Source organism: Taudactylus pleione, unplaced genomic scaffold (genome assembly GCF_031769625.1).
Source record: "Taudactylus pleione unplaced genomic scaffold, aTauple2 ptg000209l, whole genome shotgun sequence".
Taxonomy (NCBI): Eukaryota; Metazoa; Chordata; class Amphibia; order Anura; family Myobatrachidae; genus Taudactylus; species Taudactylus pleione.
The window spans coordinates 660,045-676,515 of record NW_028284611.1 but is presented as its reverse complement, the minus strand read 5'-3'; the positions used below and the strand labels follow the sequence as shown (position 1 = coordinate 676,515).

Sequence of the window (16,471 nt, the reverse complement as noted above, 5' to 3'; positions counted from 1 at the left end):
GGTCCTTACTGGGTTCGATTGCTTGGTCACATGACCTGGGTTATTTTCCAGGGACCCTTTTACACTGAGCTGTGACCCGGGTAGACCCAGCAAAAAGCCATGTTTTTGCTCTGGTGTAAAAAGGGTATTAGCTACATGTCTGGCTGACAGTTTTTCTGATACATTTATTGCAAAGTTTTAAAGATACAAAAGTATCAATTTAAAGAATAGATACATCTTTGAAACACACACAGTGACTAACTTCTACACCGACTGAGATATCCCGGGTTGATGCACGTGAACGCGCATAACTCCGGGATTTTAGTAGGTGTAAACTGATCAACCCGGGTCCAAGTGACCCGGGGATCCGACCCTGCTTTATTGCAGGGTTGAGCGCGGGTTGTTCCCATGACACCCTGCAATGTAAACTGTGCGTCCCGGTTGACGATGACCCGGGGTCGCGCTGCATGCCGTCTGATTGGCCGGCTTCAGTGGCGCTTGGAGATGACATCATCTCCAAGCGGCCACTGCAACAGCGCCTGCCCGAGCGGCACGAAGCAGCGCACTCCACCTGCTCTCCCTGCCTCCGGACCGCTGCAGGATAAGGTAAGTAGGTCGTGGAGGGGGAGGGAGGGGGAAAAGCACTGGTCACCTTCACCGGACAGCCGGGTCAGTGCTGACCCGGGTCAGGTGTGAATGGTGCCGACTCGGGCATAGCCCGGATCGGCGCCGCAGTGTAAAAGGGGTTTGTTCCGGGTCAGACCTGGGTACTTTGGTGTAAAAGGGGTATAAACTGAAATAGACTTATAAATGAAGACAGTACGCAGCCTTAGTTTTTAAATAAGTCTTTATTCACCTATTCAATTTCTGTTCTTTATCACTCTATACTGCTACATAAATGTTAACAATTATATTTCACTTGATGACCTGATTGAAGGATATACAGTACTTATTAAAATATAATTTTTCATATATAAGAAACAGAGTAGGATATTAGTACTCTCATTAATATTTCTAGACCAAAAGGTACTGGTCTTTTTAAGGTATACCCAATAAACATAGTTTTTATATATACAGTAAGTGTGATTTGTGGGTGTGAGTGCACCTACTGTAATTAAAGTGATTATCTTTCTTTTTGAAAATGTTGGTTTGTATATTGTAATCAGTAGGTAGCACCACTAGCAAACAAAACCAATATCTGAATTATTATAAACATGATATGTGGCATCCTCGTTTGAATATCATTTTGACCTAATATCTTGGTGCAGAGTATTCTTCTCTTTTATATAATCAAAGGTACTTGTGCCAAGCTTGCTGCATCATTTTCAAAAATGATTTGAGGCTGTAATTGCTGCCAAAGGTGCATCAACAAAGTATTGAGCAAAGGCTGTGATTACTTATGTACAGTATATGTGATTTCTTATTTTTTTTTAATTAAATTTGCAAAAAACTAAAAAAAAACTTTTTACACATTGTCATTATGGAGTATTGTGTGTAGAATTCTGAGGACATAAATGAATTTATTCCTTTTTGGAATAAGGCTGTTATCTATCTATCTGTCTGTCTGTCTATCTACCTATCTCGTGCATACATCTCACCCTCTATCTCGTGCATACATCTCACCCTCTATCTCATGCATACATCCCACCCTCTATCTCATGCATACATCTCACCCCCTATCGCATGTATACATCCCACCCCCTATCTCGTGCATACATCTCACCCTCTATCTCATGCATACATCTCACCCCCTCTCTCATGTATACATCCCACCCTCTATCTCATGCATACAACCCACCCTCTATCTCATGCATACATCCCACCCTCTATCTCATGCATACATCCCACCCTCTATCTCATGCATACATCTCACCCTCTATCTCATGCATACATCTCACCCTCTATCTCGTGCATACATCTCACCCTCTATCTCATGCATACATCTCACCCCCTATCGCATGTATACATCCCACCCCCTATCTCGTGCATACATCTCACCCTCTATCTCGTGCATACATCTCACCCTCTATCTCGTGCATTCTTCTCACCCTCTATTTCATGCATACATCTCACCCTCTATCTCGTGCATACAACCCACCCTCTATCTCGTGCATACAACTCACCCTCTATCTCATGCATACATCCCACCCCTATCTCATGTATACATCTCACCCCCTATCTCATGCATACATCCCACCCTCTATCTCATGCATACATCCCATCCTCCTATATTGTGCATACTGCCATTGCTTCAGCATATATAAAGTATCCACATAAAATAGATTAGTTATCTTATCCTTAATGTCTTAATTTGCTGACCATGACCCTTTTTACATGACTCACTCCGTGTCCTCCTGTCGTCCTCCCTCCGCAGATGGCCGTGTTTGTCCTGGACACAGAGGGGTCGCTGGATATAGAGAGTGACCGGGAAACTAGCATCAAGCTGTCGGCTCTGTCCATGCTCCTCAGCTCATACCTGGTACTAGCTCAGCACTTTATGTCACTTTATAGGGAACGTTATATGGTCTCTAAGAGGCGTCTTTATACTATTTACCACAATATCTACAATCTATTTCTAATTCCCAGATTTTCAATGTTAATCAAAACTTGAAAACTACAGAGCTGGACTATCTTGAGGTAAGGTGGCCTTATGGATTTATTATTTATTTAGTTTATTTATCAGCAGTTATTTATATACAGTAGCGCAGACATTGTGATGAGAATTCCCATTTTCATTTAGATTATTTTGACTATATGCAGTGTGTCACATTCATCGTATATTTATTGACATCAAACATTATTTTTATAATGGTTTAATCAGATGTATCTGCACGTCTCTGAGCTGACTGGAGAGTCCTTTTCTCTGCAATATCTACAGGTAATTATAACTGTTCATTGTTCTAATAGTTATTATTTGTTCTATCATCCAGGGGAAGGGCTATTCCTGTGATGTATTGTAGCATATACAGTAGGTATTGGGAATTATCCTGTACTATTTCATGGACTGCATTTTGGAGGTGATGCATCCCGCCAATGATAGCATGTATACCGGTGTTTAGTAACGCAGAATGCATGATGATTTACGCAAAGGCCTGCTCTCCCAATAAACTTTTTCCTATGCAGTGTGGGGACTTCCAGCTTTATGATCCTGCGCATGCATGAACCGCGGGGAACCCTGGGAGGGATCCTATTGGATCCCACTCGTGAGAAACTCCGAAAAGAAGCCCATCGGCCTATCGGGACCAAGCTCTGGAAAGTTTTGCTTGGTGCATGCAGTATATGTGGTTGAACCTCCTAAAACGGCATTTTCTGAGGCTTGACTACATTTTTTAGCTTAGTGCATCCCACCCATTGTGTGGAATAACTTGTACCATGTGATCTCTGGGAGTCACCAGCTAGCGATATAACTGTTCTTATCATCTTCTGTTATAGCACCTGAATCTCCTGGTGCGAGACTGGCATAATCCAGACGACTGCGGAAGAGAAGCCGCCCGGACATACATAGACCATGAGATGCAGGTAATCCATTATATATATATATATATATATATATATATATATATATATCTATATCACACACACAGGTAATGTAATTTGCAGACATGGTGCGGTTGGAATGTCCTGCTCTATCCTTGCCTCCCCAGCTGGTCTCTGTAGCCACGGTTACTGGTCATGTGACTCCCCGCTGTATGCAGTAAGAATCGGCCATTTTCTGTCAGCTGATAACTGGACTCCGCTAGCTGCGCTTCATGTACCCCAGAGCTCTCAGATGACTCCTGTAAGGTCTCTGGGTCATGTGAGGAGACAGCGGGGGTCTAGCAGACCATGAAGAAGCCTCCTCAGTGTAGACGTATAATCCTGCAGAGGGTGCAGTGGGGTTAGCTGACTTCTGCATTTTGTTATGTATGTGTTTAGTATATGCTGCCTAATACGTAAGTACACTTAGGGCTTGATTCGGAGTCGGACGCTGCTCTTTAGCATATATACTGTCCACATATATAGTGCCAATCACTTCTCTCTCACCCACCTGGTGGCTCCTGCTGCCCACCATCACTTTTGCCCCCTGTGGCATTCCACCATCCTCCCATATGCCCTCTCCTTGGTGCCCCCCCACCTTGGGCAGCTCTCGCAGCTGGTTGGAGTCCAGGAGCAGCTCCTACAGGCTGCGGCCTTCTTGATGGTACTCCTCCTTGGGCATGGTCTGCTGGTTACAGCGCCACAGGGGGGTGCACTTCAGCATGGCCGCCCTGGCTGAGAGACAGCCATTCTCAGTCAACTATCGGCCTGTTACCATGGTAGCGGCCGCTGATTGGATTCAGCAAAAGACCACTTTCCGGACCAAAACGCTAAGATCCCACACAAGGAAGAGGACATTTTGGCTCGTTTTTGGATCCGAGCCCAGCAGGAAGACCCGATCCGGGACTGGTGTTCGCTCAGAACTCCTAAGTTCCAGGAAACCAAATCCACTCCTCTCTAGTCTATTATAATTATATTGATCAGGGATATTATAGCAAATACATATATCTCTAACCTAATATGATTTTTTGGGGGGTTTCTTTCAGAGACTGCGCAAGAGTTCAAAAAACCATCGGGTGTTGATGACCCTGAGAAGCCCCTCTGTAAGCGGATTCCTCTTACCTCACCCTGGAAAGCAATTCCTCAGATCCACTCAGGGGAGCCTGTCAGGTAATGTGCTGTAATAAAATAGGCAGAGGACTTGGAGGACAGATCCTGGGTTGAAGTTATCAATACAGAGAGGACTGGAGGAGAGGTGGTCCTGGGGAGTGGTGGGGGCAATAAGCTGAGTTTAAATTTTTGCCTTTCAAACTTAAATACATACAGAGCACCAGCAGGTGAGCGGATGTGGGTAGTCAGCAGTAATGTCGGGTCTCACTGGAGCTAAGTTGGAGACAACTGTCTTCCACTGTGATACTCAACACAGTACCAAGATGGCGCCATTCATGCGCAGTACTTAGGGCGGTGCCCATCTTGGAATAGGGAGATAGGACTCCCTGGAGAGTCAACATGGATTCTGCGCAATAGCGCTCTCCATTCTCAACAAAATCAAGGGATATTCCACTGATTGTAATTTAATTGAGATACATCCCGCCCCTGTTCGCTGGTATACCAGTGTTTTTTAACCCCAGTATGCATGCCGTAACAGCTCTACCGATATAGAGCTATCCTGGTGAAGTAGCGGCTTCCAGGTTTATGACCGGGAACTCCTAATGAGCATGCACAGCCATCGGCCAGTGCGTGCACAAGCCGCGAACACCAGAGAGGGATTCTTCTGATCTCTCCTCGGGAACTTCTTGTGGAAAGAAGCCTATAGGGGGCTTTTGGCAGTGCCTTCTATAGATAGTGTTGCCTATCGAGCAGAAGCTAAATAGAGTTACACTTTCCGGAGCTTGTTGCATATCATCGCAGCCCCATAGAAGTCTATGGGACTGCTGTGATGGGGATCTTTTTAATATAAATGGTGAGTTATAATGTGTGGTAGTAAACCTTGGAAACCGTTGATTTTCTGAGGCTTTACCACATTTATGTGTTTGCTACATCTCGCTGCTAAAGAGGGGGTGAGGGAGAGAGGTTGGAGACTTCAGTATCCATGGGATCCAGGGGGTGTTATAGTCGCCAAAATAAGGGAGGAGAGTCAGGTGCTGAAGTAATGGAAGAACAGTACTCTTCTACTTTTTACTATACAGAGTATCTGAGGTGCATCATATAGAAGTTATGATGATGGCCTGTAAATTCCAAAAACATAGACACTTATTTTACATACAAGTGTCCTTTGTCTATCGCCACCAGGGCTGGCTGAGGCAGCAGCTTCATTTGGCCGAGCAATGTAAAGGATCTAATGGTGACCTCGCTACCTTAATGGGACAACCATTATTGCTTAAAGAGATGATCATTATTTAGCCTCAGCATACAATACAATTTAAACCAAATCTAGGAATAAAAGAAGACTGAGGGGGAGGTGTAATAAACCTTCGAGGCAAATAAAGTTGCTACCTATCAGCTATTGTCATTTTATAGTCTATTTAAATGATTGGTGACACTTTGGGGAGCTCCCAAAATACAGCAGCTAGTGGTTTATCCAGGTCCTATCACCTCAAAGGCCCGAGAATACTGGTTATAAAAAGAGGGGTAGTGGGATAAAGGACTTGTAATTGTACCCAGAAAATGGGCACTGGGACCCCTAGACCACCGGTTCCCAGGAATTCTGGATATTTCTAAGGGGTTAAACACAGGAGGGTCCCAATGCTTGGTAAAATTCCAGGTACAGCATCTTAGTCTGGTCCTCACTGTTACATACACCTGCTTGCTTACACGTTTTGACTGCTTTGTCTTCATCAGAGCATATTGAGTGTGTGCTAGATAAATGATCGCTAGAAGCTGATTGGTAGCACTATGGGGAACTTCAGCTATTAATCTCTCTAGAAAGGTTGGACACATCTCCCCTTGAGTCCAGTGAGGTTACAATCTATAGGATGTGTGTAGCACGCAACAGTTAATATTTAGGTAATGTGTATAAGAGGTGTCAGTCTTCTGTCTCTCCAACCAATCATCCTTTATTCGCAGATATGGATGAAGATTTCAGGAGTCACCTGAGAAGATACATATCAGACCTTGTGGGAGGACTTTGGCAACACCGTAAGACTGACATTAATGGAGTGGAGATTACAGGCGCCCATGTGGGGAGAACACTGAAGGTCAGTTCCTAATTGATGAGTGGAATTATTGTGAATTATAGCAGGTCTTTTATGGGCCTAGGATTATTTCCAAATTCGTTGGTCCAGATGTATTTTTATCCTTGGTGTAAGTGTTCTAGACCACAGGTTCTCAAACTCTGACCTCAGGACCCCAAACAGTGCATGTTTTCCAGGTCTCCTCGCAGGATCAAAAGTGAGATAATTAGTTCCTCCTTTGGTTCTTTTAAAATCTGTCAGTGAGTAATGACTACACCTGTTCACCTGCTGGGTGACCTGGAATACGTGAACTGTGTGGGGTCCTGAGGACCGAGTTTGAGAACCACTGTTCTAGACCATACCTGTCCAGGAAGGGAATATAATGCAGGGGGTTTAGTTTGGAGAAACATTGTAGGATTATTACACCAGTATATCGAGTCATGTATAATCCTGTTTTTTTTGTTGAATTCCAGGAGTTTGTCAGTGCGATACAGCAACAACATTACAGCTTTGCTTCCCCTCTAGAGGTAATAAAGTTATATATCGCTGTTCTTCATGTTCATGGTTTGACCACTGGGGGCGCTCTTTCACTACAGTCTGGGTACAGTAAATTGTTGCACTAGTAAGGTACTGATATGGTTGGGGCTTATTCGTGTGTACACATAGATGCAGATCAGAATGTCATACAGTATGGTAATATATATATAAAATTAGCTTAATAGTAGCATGAAGTGAATATACCTGTAGCGCTGTGCACGGATAATGTCACTGATGATGAAACACATTGTAGTGTTATAACGTCTCACACAGTACATGTCATATTACACTACACACAAGCGCACGTCGCATTATTCCACACGTCTAATTGTCTTGCTGCTGTATCGCCTGGTCACCTGTACAATATATTCTCTCACCAGATGTTCTATTCACTTGAAAACCGCAAGAACATGAAAAACATTATCAAGAGATTTCAGGATTTCATGGACAATCAGGTAAAGGAGCTACGAATCATAACCCCCCCCTCCCTCTACCCCCGAACTTTCCAATAACCAGCACTAGGCTGACCAAGCTGGGGGGCTTACACTATCAGTGACACACACAGCCTGCCATAACCTAAAACCAGCCCCAAACTTGTAAGCCCAGGGCCGAATTAATAATGGGGCTGATGGAGTTGTGTGGCGTCTGCACTGCATTAGACAGCAGCCTGCCAGAGGCCCCGCCCCCCCGGCTGCGCAACTTCCCCCGCCGGCCCTCTCTCGCGTCCGGATCAAAAGCCGAAATGAATACTCATTAGAGCAGCGCTGGGAGAGCTTTATTAGCTCTCCCAGCGCTGTTTATGCCCAGTGACACCGACTCGGTAGCGGCGCCAAGGCTGCCTCCGCACCACATAACATGTGTGACGTCACACAGTTGCCGAGCACCACCACCGGTGCCAAGAAGTGCCGGCCCCGGCTATGTCCAGTTATCCACCAGCACAGCAGGTCCTTGTAGGCGGCCTGGCAGCGGCCGTCCTTAGGTGAGGTGCTTGTCAGTCCTGCTAGCCAGGCTGCCTGGTTGCTGCTTTATAGTAGTATACATTGTACACATAATACAGGGCAGGCAACAGGCTTAGGGGTCTATTTACTAAGCAGTGTTAGGAGCAGTGGCGTCACAAGGCGGGTGCGGGGGGTGCGGCCCGCATCCGGGTGTCACCCGCCGAGGGGTGACACCAAGGTGCAGGATCCCCCTCAGTGATAGAAGCCGGGTGCTGCACTATAGCATTAAGTGCAGCACTTGGCTCCTGTCAGTGAGGGAGCTGGCACTGCCCATGCCCGCACCTCCTGCACCCCCCGCCGGCACCACCCCATTGATACCTAATGTATCATTTTGTTAACCACGGCCACGGCCCAGGTTCGCGCCGCGAGGCCACGCCCCTTCCGAAGGGTCGATATGTGAGACCACGCCCCCGACACACCCCCTCCGAAGACCACGCCCCCATTCCGGCAGGTGCCGCGCGCATGGCGCCCCTCCCCACCCCGGGTGTCACCGTGGGGAGGGACGCCACTGGTTAGGAGACAGAGTGAAAAGTGATAAGGTACCAGCCAATCAGCTCCCATCTGTCATTTTTCAAACACAGCCTGTGAGATGGCAGTTGGGAGCTGATTGGCTGGTACTTTATCACTTTTCACTTTATCTCCTAACACTGCTTAGTGAATAGACCCCTTAGTTAGTTGCTTATGAAAGTTTAATAATTCTAGATAGATATTATATATACTCCAAATATTTATAATATATACATGCAGTGTGTATGTGTGTGTATATATAAATATATATAATATAAACGTGTGTGTGTGTGTGTATAAATATAAATAATATATACATGTGGTGTGTGTGTATATATAAATATATATAATATATACATGCGGTGTGTATATATAATATTTCTACATCAGGGTCCATAGGGTATCCACAGGATACCTTGGGGTATAGGTGATGACGTCAGGCATCGGGCACCATAGAGTTAAGTTTTCGGCCTCCCAGGATGCACTAGGGTCCCCCTCCTATACCCCGCCCCCGAGCCAAGGCATCTCAGTTTCGTTTGGTGCCCGGCCGGAGTCGGATGCACCTGTTAGAGGAGGGCTAAGAATAACCCCTGAAGTTTTCTTCTATGCAGCTGTGGCTGCACATCTGGAAGTACAGCATGGACAGTCAGTCCTGACGTCCATGCTGTCTTCCCTACACCCCCGCCGGTACCAGAACGCCGGTACTGATCCAGGGATGCTGGTAAGCATCTGGGGTCACAGCTAGCGGTGACCCCAGATGTTTAGGACCATGGCCGGATCCAAGGGGGCAGCAGCGGGGTCCCGTGGTGGGAACCTGCTGAGACATGGTCCAGAGTCCCCAGGCAGGGGGCTCCCTGGGGACTGGCTGCAGCGTGGAGCCAGGTACCTAACCTGCGCTTCCACTACCCCCCTGGGACAGCGGACTGCGGCTGAGCGGTAGCTCATTAATTGCATGCCAGGGGAGCGTGCCTTCCCTGTACACAGCCGGCGCCTCCCCTGCTGCACACAGCCCTCTCTGCTCTATGCTGACTGGCCCTGTGGCAGCGCTCCTACCCCAGGCCGGCCTCATCTATGCTCCTCGGTGGCCATCTTTACATAGAAGCATGGTGAACGCTGCTGGAAGCTTTTGATCGGTGGCATCGCGGTCTGGGTCCCCCGGCATACCTCTCCTACGTTGGTTCAGGTCTGTGTATGCAGCGCTGTATCCTAACAGGCTCTGAGTCTGCGTAGTTGAGGATCAGAGCTGATAGTGCAGGAATTAATTTCTTTGCATTGTATGTGACTTCTGCTAGCTGCCTGTACTTTTATTTTCTACTGTCAGCCATTTCACTGTCCCTGATCTTTCTGCTAAAGCCCTTGCGGTGCGGTGATTGCATGGTGGTCTCACACTATATTAACAAGTATCAGTGAGAGGGGTCACATACTTACCATCATGTCTGAGAGTGACTTTCCTCTCCAGCTTATGTGTACTACGTGTAAGGTACCAATAGCAGAGGGGGAGGGTAGCGTGGAGGGGCGCTGTCGGCAGTGTTCTTTATTGGCGTGGCCAAATACTGTCACGGCCCCGGTACAGGAGCTGCCCTGGGCTTGTTTCGCCAAAGCGCTTACAACCCTGGTGGGCCAGTTAGCTCCGCAGCCTGCGTTCTCACAGATGGGATTATCCCAGCAGTCAGTGGTGTCGTCACTCATGCAGAGTTTCCCAAGGCAATTGATGGTACCCCACAGTCTCCCTATTTCCCCTCCCCAGGTCTCTCAGGAGCCTGCGTGGGTTAATTCTCTGACAAGTTCTGTACAGCACTTGTCAGACGTGTTACAAGGGGAGTCTGTGTTGAGGCCACATAAGCGGCCGGTGGCGTCTCTGTCCGCTCCTTATGAGGATGACGACGTGACGTCTGATGATGGGGAGATTCTGGATCTTTCTGACGCTAGGTCCAAGGTTTATATTCCTGGACTTATTCGGACAGTCCGCACAGCTTTAGTGATTGAGGATGAAAATCCTCCGGTGTCCAAATCTTAATATGCCTTTTTTAAGGATATTAAGGGTGACGCCACAGTGTTTCCTCTTTCGGGTCAGTTAGCGGACCATTTAGAGGAGGCGTGGAAACATCCCGGGCAAACGGTATCAGCCTCAGAGACGCTTGGCTGTGGCTTATCCGTTTGCGGGAATCCCCTCCACAGGTGGATTCTCATGTGACACGCCTAGTTCGAAGTGCCACATTGCCCATGTCCTCCATGACTTCCTTGAAGGATGCTACGGACCGTAAGGTGGAGATCTGCTAAAGTCCGTTTATTCCCTTGCGGGGGGGGGGGGCAGCTAGGCCGGCTAAGGCCATTTGTTGGGTAGCCAGAGCTATGGAGCGCTGGGCTGATAGTTTGGAGGCGTCTTTCGATTCCGACTGTTTGGCTTAACAGACCGAGTTGATAGGCAATCTCCGGGATTCGGCCACTTATATCAATGAAGCAGCCTTGGATATCAGTACCCTGGCGTCTCGGATTTCTTCGGCAGCTGTCGCTGCTCGTCGCACCTTATGGTTGTGATCTTGGAAGGTGGACGCTGATTCCAAGAAGGGCTTGGAAGCTTTGCCTTTTAATGGAGAAGTCCTATTTGGTCTGGATCTGGACAAAATCGTAGCCACGCTGGCAGCAGCCAAATGGGCATGTCTTCCGTCTGCTGCGGTTCCTTCCAGTTCTGGTACGTCGTCCTTTCGGCCTTACAGGGCCCAGGGTAGGCCTAAGACACAGTCTTTTCCCAGACAGGCTGGCCCCAAAAAATCGGCCAAGCCCCGGAAACAGGCCTGGAGTACCAGACGTCCGGCCCCTCAGCCAGATGACAAGCCTGCGGCCTGCCGGTCCGGGCCTCCCTTTGGGGGATCCCAAAGTGGGAGGCCGTCTGCTGCAGTTCGCCCAGTGTGGGTCAGTTACCACGACAGACACTTGGGTTCACGAGGTGGTTTCTCACGGGTACACCCTCTCCTTTCGGCACAGGCCCCCGTCCCGATTCTTCACCATGGGTCTTCCATCAGACCGGAACAAAGCCATGGAACTGCGGAAGGTTTTGCACACTATGCTCTAGGCTGGAGTTATAGTGCCTGTTCCATTCTCCCAGAGGGACCAGGGTTTCTATTCCTATCTGTTTTTGGTGCAGAAACCCAATGGGTTGTATCGTCCGATCCTCAACCTCAAAGCACTCAACAAGTCTTTGCGGGTGCCGAGGTTTCGGATGGAGACCCCATACGGCCCATCATTCTGGCACTGGAACCAGGGTATTACATGGTGTCGTTGGACATACAGGACGCTTACCTGCATGTCCCTATTCTTTTACGCCATCAACAGTTCCTCAGGTTTGCAATCATCACTTCCAGTTCCGGGCGTTACCTTTTGGGCTGGCGACAGCACCACGTGTATTCACCAAGGTGATGGCGATCATGGCGGCTTCCCTGCAGCTGTAGGGAGTGCGCATGTTACCGTACTTGGACGACCTTCTGTTGGTGGCAGGACCACCAGCCCCAGGGTGTGTCTCAGCCTCTTCTCCCCCCCCCCCACCCCCAGCGTGTGTCTCAGCCTCTCCTCCCCCCCAGCCCCAGCATGTGTCTCAGCCTCTCCTTCCCCCCACCCCCAGCATGTCAGCCTCTTTCCCCCCCAGCGTATGTCAGCCTCTTCCCCCACCAGCCCCAGGGTGTGTCTCAGCCTCTCCTCCCCCCCAGCACCAGCATGTCTCAGTCTCTCCCCCCCAGCGTGTGTCTCAGGCTCTCCACCCACCCAGCACCAGCATGTCTCAGCCTCTTTCCCCCCCAGCGTGTGTCAGCCCCTTCCCCCACCAGCCCCAGGGTGTGTCTCAATCTCTTCCCCCCCCCCAGCATGTGTCTCAGCCTCTCCTCCCCCCCAGCGTGTGTGTCAGCCTCTCCCCCCCCCCCAGCCCCAGGGTGTGTCTCAACCTCTTCCCCCCTCCATACCACCGCCACTTACCTTATTTCTTCCTCTTATGTTCCTCTCGATCCTCTTGCTCCAGCAGCCCGGCACCCTGTTATGACACAGCGCACGTGACGTCACGTGCGCCGTGTCATAACAAGGTGTCGGGCTGCCGGAGCAAGGGGTCGGGCCGCGGTGGGTGTCTCTCATGTTGGAGCCGGAGCAGCCGAAGCGGGCCCGCTCCAGCTCCAACCATTTAGTTAATGGGGACCTGGTCGGCGGGCAGCGGCGCTGTCGGATGCACGCATGCCATGGGCCCCTGCACCACTGCGGGCCTCGGTGCAAAGTAGCGGCTGCACCGCCGCTAGTTCCGCCCCTGTATGTGTGTGTATGTGTGTATGTATGTATATATATATATATATATATATATATATATATTGTGATAGGATCACTGGTAAAGTGGTCTGTGGCAGGTACATTGGTCCCAGATTCCTGTCTTATGTGTTCTAAACCCCCAGGAGAAAGTCTGCAGTGTAGCAGGCTTGAGTTTCGGCTTTTTGAAAAGCCGGTTTGGGACCTGGGGGTTGTGGGTGAGAGGAGAGGGAGGGCTCCACCCACGGCCACTCCAGGTTTTGGTTCTCTTAGCCTGGTAACAGGCTTGTTAGGGTTTCCACCTGAGAGTGGCCAATATAAGCATAGTGTGTTTAGGGCTGAGTGTCTCACCTGGGAGAGCAGACAGGGAGTTTGCTCAGAGACACTGGAAAACCTATTTGTGAGTACTGTGCTGTGCGTTGTTGCTGGCGAGGGCATTAGGCCCTGCCAGGTTCTGGTAGTGAGGGAACTACCTGTGAAGTTAGTGCCCCGACAGGGCTAGGATTTACGTTTATGTTTTCTTTGTGTTATTTCTGACATAGTACAATAAAGACTGGCGCCGACCAGCTTGTACTTGCATCCAGACTGGTGTGCTGCTTCCCTGCTGCTGTGTGTGTGTGTAAGGAAGGAGTCCTCTACCCAGGAGACGGACCCCCTAACCTAACTGTGTCACAATATATATATACACATGCGGTGTGTGTGTGTGTATATGTATGCATATGTAATAAAAAATGTGTTTATAAATATATAGATATGTATGATGTACTTATATATAATGTGTATATAATAGACATTTAAAGAAGTATTCGCCATTGAAAATGTTATTCGTCTATTCATCCCGTTTGTTACTTCTGAATTTTGTACATCACTTGCTTCTGTGTGTTTTCTGATATACCATCGCTTTAGTGCCGAGTGCTAACTGAATATTGCCCACCATGTCATTGTTTCTGTATTGTTTTGGCAGTCCTCCAGAGGTGTCACATCCCCCATTTTTAAGTCATAATAATTAACAAGCGAACCCACACTGGGCCAAAATTGGTGGAGCAGGATCCAGATCACATTCTTTGTTTACACCCCCTCACATCACTAGTCACACCCCCTGCGGCAGCAAACACATGGCCCTTCTAAATGTCAGCTCCAGACCCATGAGGACCTTAATCTGGCACTGGGTAAGCCCATCCGAGATCCAAACTTACAGCAGACACGAGAATTAACTAGATTCTACTCGGAACCTGTAGTTCGGGTGCGTTCATTTATCAGGAAAACCGAACCTCACATCTCTAGTTCTTATAGCACTGTGTGCCAGTCCCCATATAGCATGGTGTGCCAGTCCCCATATAGCAGGGTGTGCCAGTCCCCATATAGCAGGGTGTGCCAGTCCCCATATAGCAGGGTGTGCCAGTCCCCGTATAGCAGGGTGTGCCAGTCCCCGTATAGCAGGGTGTGCCAGTCCCCATATAGCAGGGTGTGCCAGTCCCCATATAGCAGGGTGTGCCAGTCCCCATATGCACGGTGTGCCAGTGCCCGTATAGCCCGGTGTGCCAGTCCCTGTATAGCCCGGTGTGTAATTTTTCTATTCACTCCATAGAGTTGCACAGGGAAACTAGTTAAAATTCTTTAGCATAATCAGCAGCAATCTGCACACCCGGACTTCACCGAGAATTGCATTTCCCCCAATTCAGGCTGAGCGGTAATTTTCTTTACCCATATGTGGGGTCATTATTTGGCATGGAACCGCCACTGAAACTATTGTATTTACATTGCGCAGACCAGTTACTGTGCAACCAGATTAGTGCTATCAAAATACAGTATATATACAAAAATTACTGTTTATTTGTGCTTAACCCACTTCTCACTCTCTCTTTATTAGGCCCCAATGACATCCTCTCCATTTAAGATCCTGGGGGTTAGACCATCTCAGATGAGGACCATAGTCAGCGTTGAGGCCACTCGCTTTGTCGATGAGTACGAGAACCTCCTCAAAGGTGACAATCCTAATGAGAGGAAGGGGCTTACGGATGAACTTACATTGATTGTAGCACAAGAAGAGGAGAAATTCTGCACCGCGTATTCCAAGCGCTTCACAAAGTGTGCAGTAGGGATCGGCTGCGCAGTGGGGGGTGGAGTCCTGAGCTTGGCTGGAGGCATCGTAGGAGCTGCTGTGGCTGGAACCATACTCGCCGTCGAGGCAGCAGCTTTGTTGGGCAGCACAACTGCGGCAGTGGTCACCGGGGCAGTCGGAGGCTCAGTCACGCTGGGGGCCATTGGAACCGGGGTAGGAGCCGGTGTGGGCAAGGTCATAGGACATAAGGAAAACAAAAGAGAGCAGGCGGCTGAGCATGAAGGTGACAGAGGGCCCTACGCAGACACTGAGCATCTGGTGGACAAAGGATCCCAAAAATAGAAAAACCATTGATTGGATGACGGCTTAGCTGGTTACTATATTGACAAGTGCTTCCTTCTTGAGACATTTTTATATATATTTTTGACATAATTAGATTTATATTTTGTAATTGATGAGAATTGGAATGTAAAACGCTTCCATTTTTAATGGGAAGTCTCCGGTGATATCCGCGGACGGAACGCCTCCTGGCATATTACATAACTGTGTCACAATATTAAAGTGCGCATTTTCATTTGAGTCCAGAAAATGTTTACAGCTCCGGTTATCGCTGACACGAATAGATAAACCGAGGACGCCCAGCAAATTAAATGGACCAAACGGAATCCTGGAATATATTTTCTATAGATGGTGGTAACTCTATACTGAGGGCACATCTAACTCCTCTTACTGTAACCTGAAGCTTAAAGTTTTGGTTGGAGTTTACAATTCAGCACTGATTCTGTGTCTTTAATTATCCATGTGAGGTTCTTATATTACTGTACTTAGTAAATACTAAATGTCCTTGTGAGTCAGGTTTGTGGGTTTCATGTCCCTTTTCATGACATAGGAAACCTCAGATAATAGGTGTGGATGGAGCTGGTTTGTCTGGTTAATCTGGTTCATACAGTATAACATAAATTGATTGTATGGAAATAATAGGAGTGCTAGCTGAGCTCACAATGACAGTACATACATATATACAGTATAGTACAGTAACACACCTGCCCAGCTGCGGTGTTAGACCTATTGTCATTCGCTCTACTTAATGCAATACAGGTTTATTTCATACCTGTGAAAGGCGCTCTGCCCCAAGCACTTAATAATGGATAATAAAATGCAGTTATTGGATTGTTTTCTGTGTAAGTAATTTATATAAATATTTATGTATTCACCTGTTGTCCTCTCGTTATTATACCTGTGTAACGTAAGTTATTGTATAAGAGATCAGTGCACAGTATTAGTAACTTCTATAGAATACAGGAAGAGATTACATTCATAGATTAATAACATTTATAGATGTTAATAGAAAATTGTCCTGTACCCTCTATCTTATTAACACACATACAAGGCCTGATTCACCACCGATCGCAACTGTG

At 47.9% G+C, this 16,471-nt stretch overlaps 1 protein-coding gene across 9 annotated transcripts in view; it reads left to right on the top strand.

Moving 5' to 3' along the window:
• LOC148517798 (RING finger protein 112-like) overlaps positions 1-16,266 on the top strand; it is a 74,346-nt gene extending 58,080 nt beyond the window's left edge. For all 9 annotated transcript variants that reach the window (XM_088478156.1, XM_088478161.1, XM_088478164.1 and 6 more), the window contains 9 exons: positions 2,354-2,458; positions 2,566-2,616; positions 2,801-2,857; positions 3,412-3,498; positions 4,542-4,665; positions 6,562-6,692; positions 7,142-7,195; positions 7,586-7,660; positions 14,862-16,266. In XM_088478156.1, the coding sequence (XP_088334282.1) occupies positions 2,354-2,458; positions 2,566-2,616; positions 2,801-2,857; positions 3,412-3,498; positions 4,542-4,665; positions 6,562-6,692; positions 7,142-7,195; positions 7,586-7,660; positions 14,862-15,395 (1,218 nt within the window). In that variant the 3' untranslated portion in view covers positions 15,396-16,266. The remainder of the gene's footprint in view (positions 1-2,353; positions 2,459-2,565; positions 2,617-2,800; positions 2,858-3,411; positions 3,499-4,541; positions 4,666-6,561; positions 6,693-7,141; positions 7,196-7,585; positions 7,661-14,861) is intronic.
• Positions 16,267-16,471: the final 205 nt, after the last annotated feature.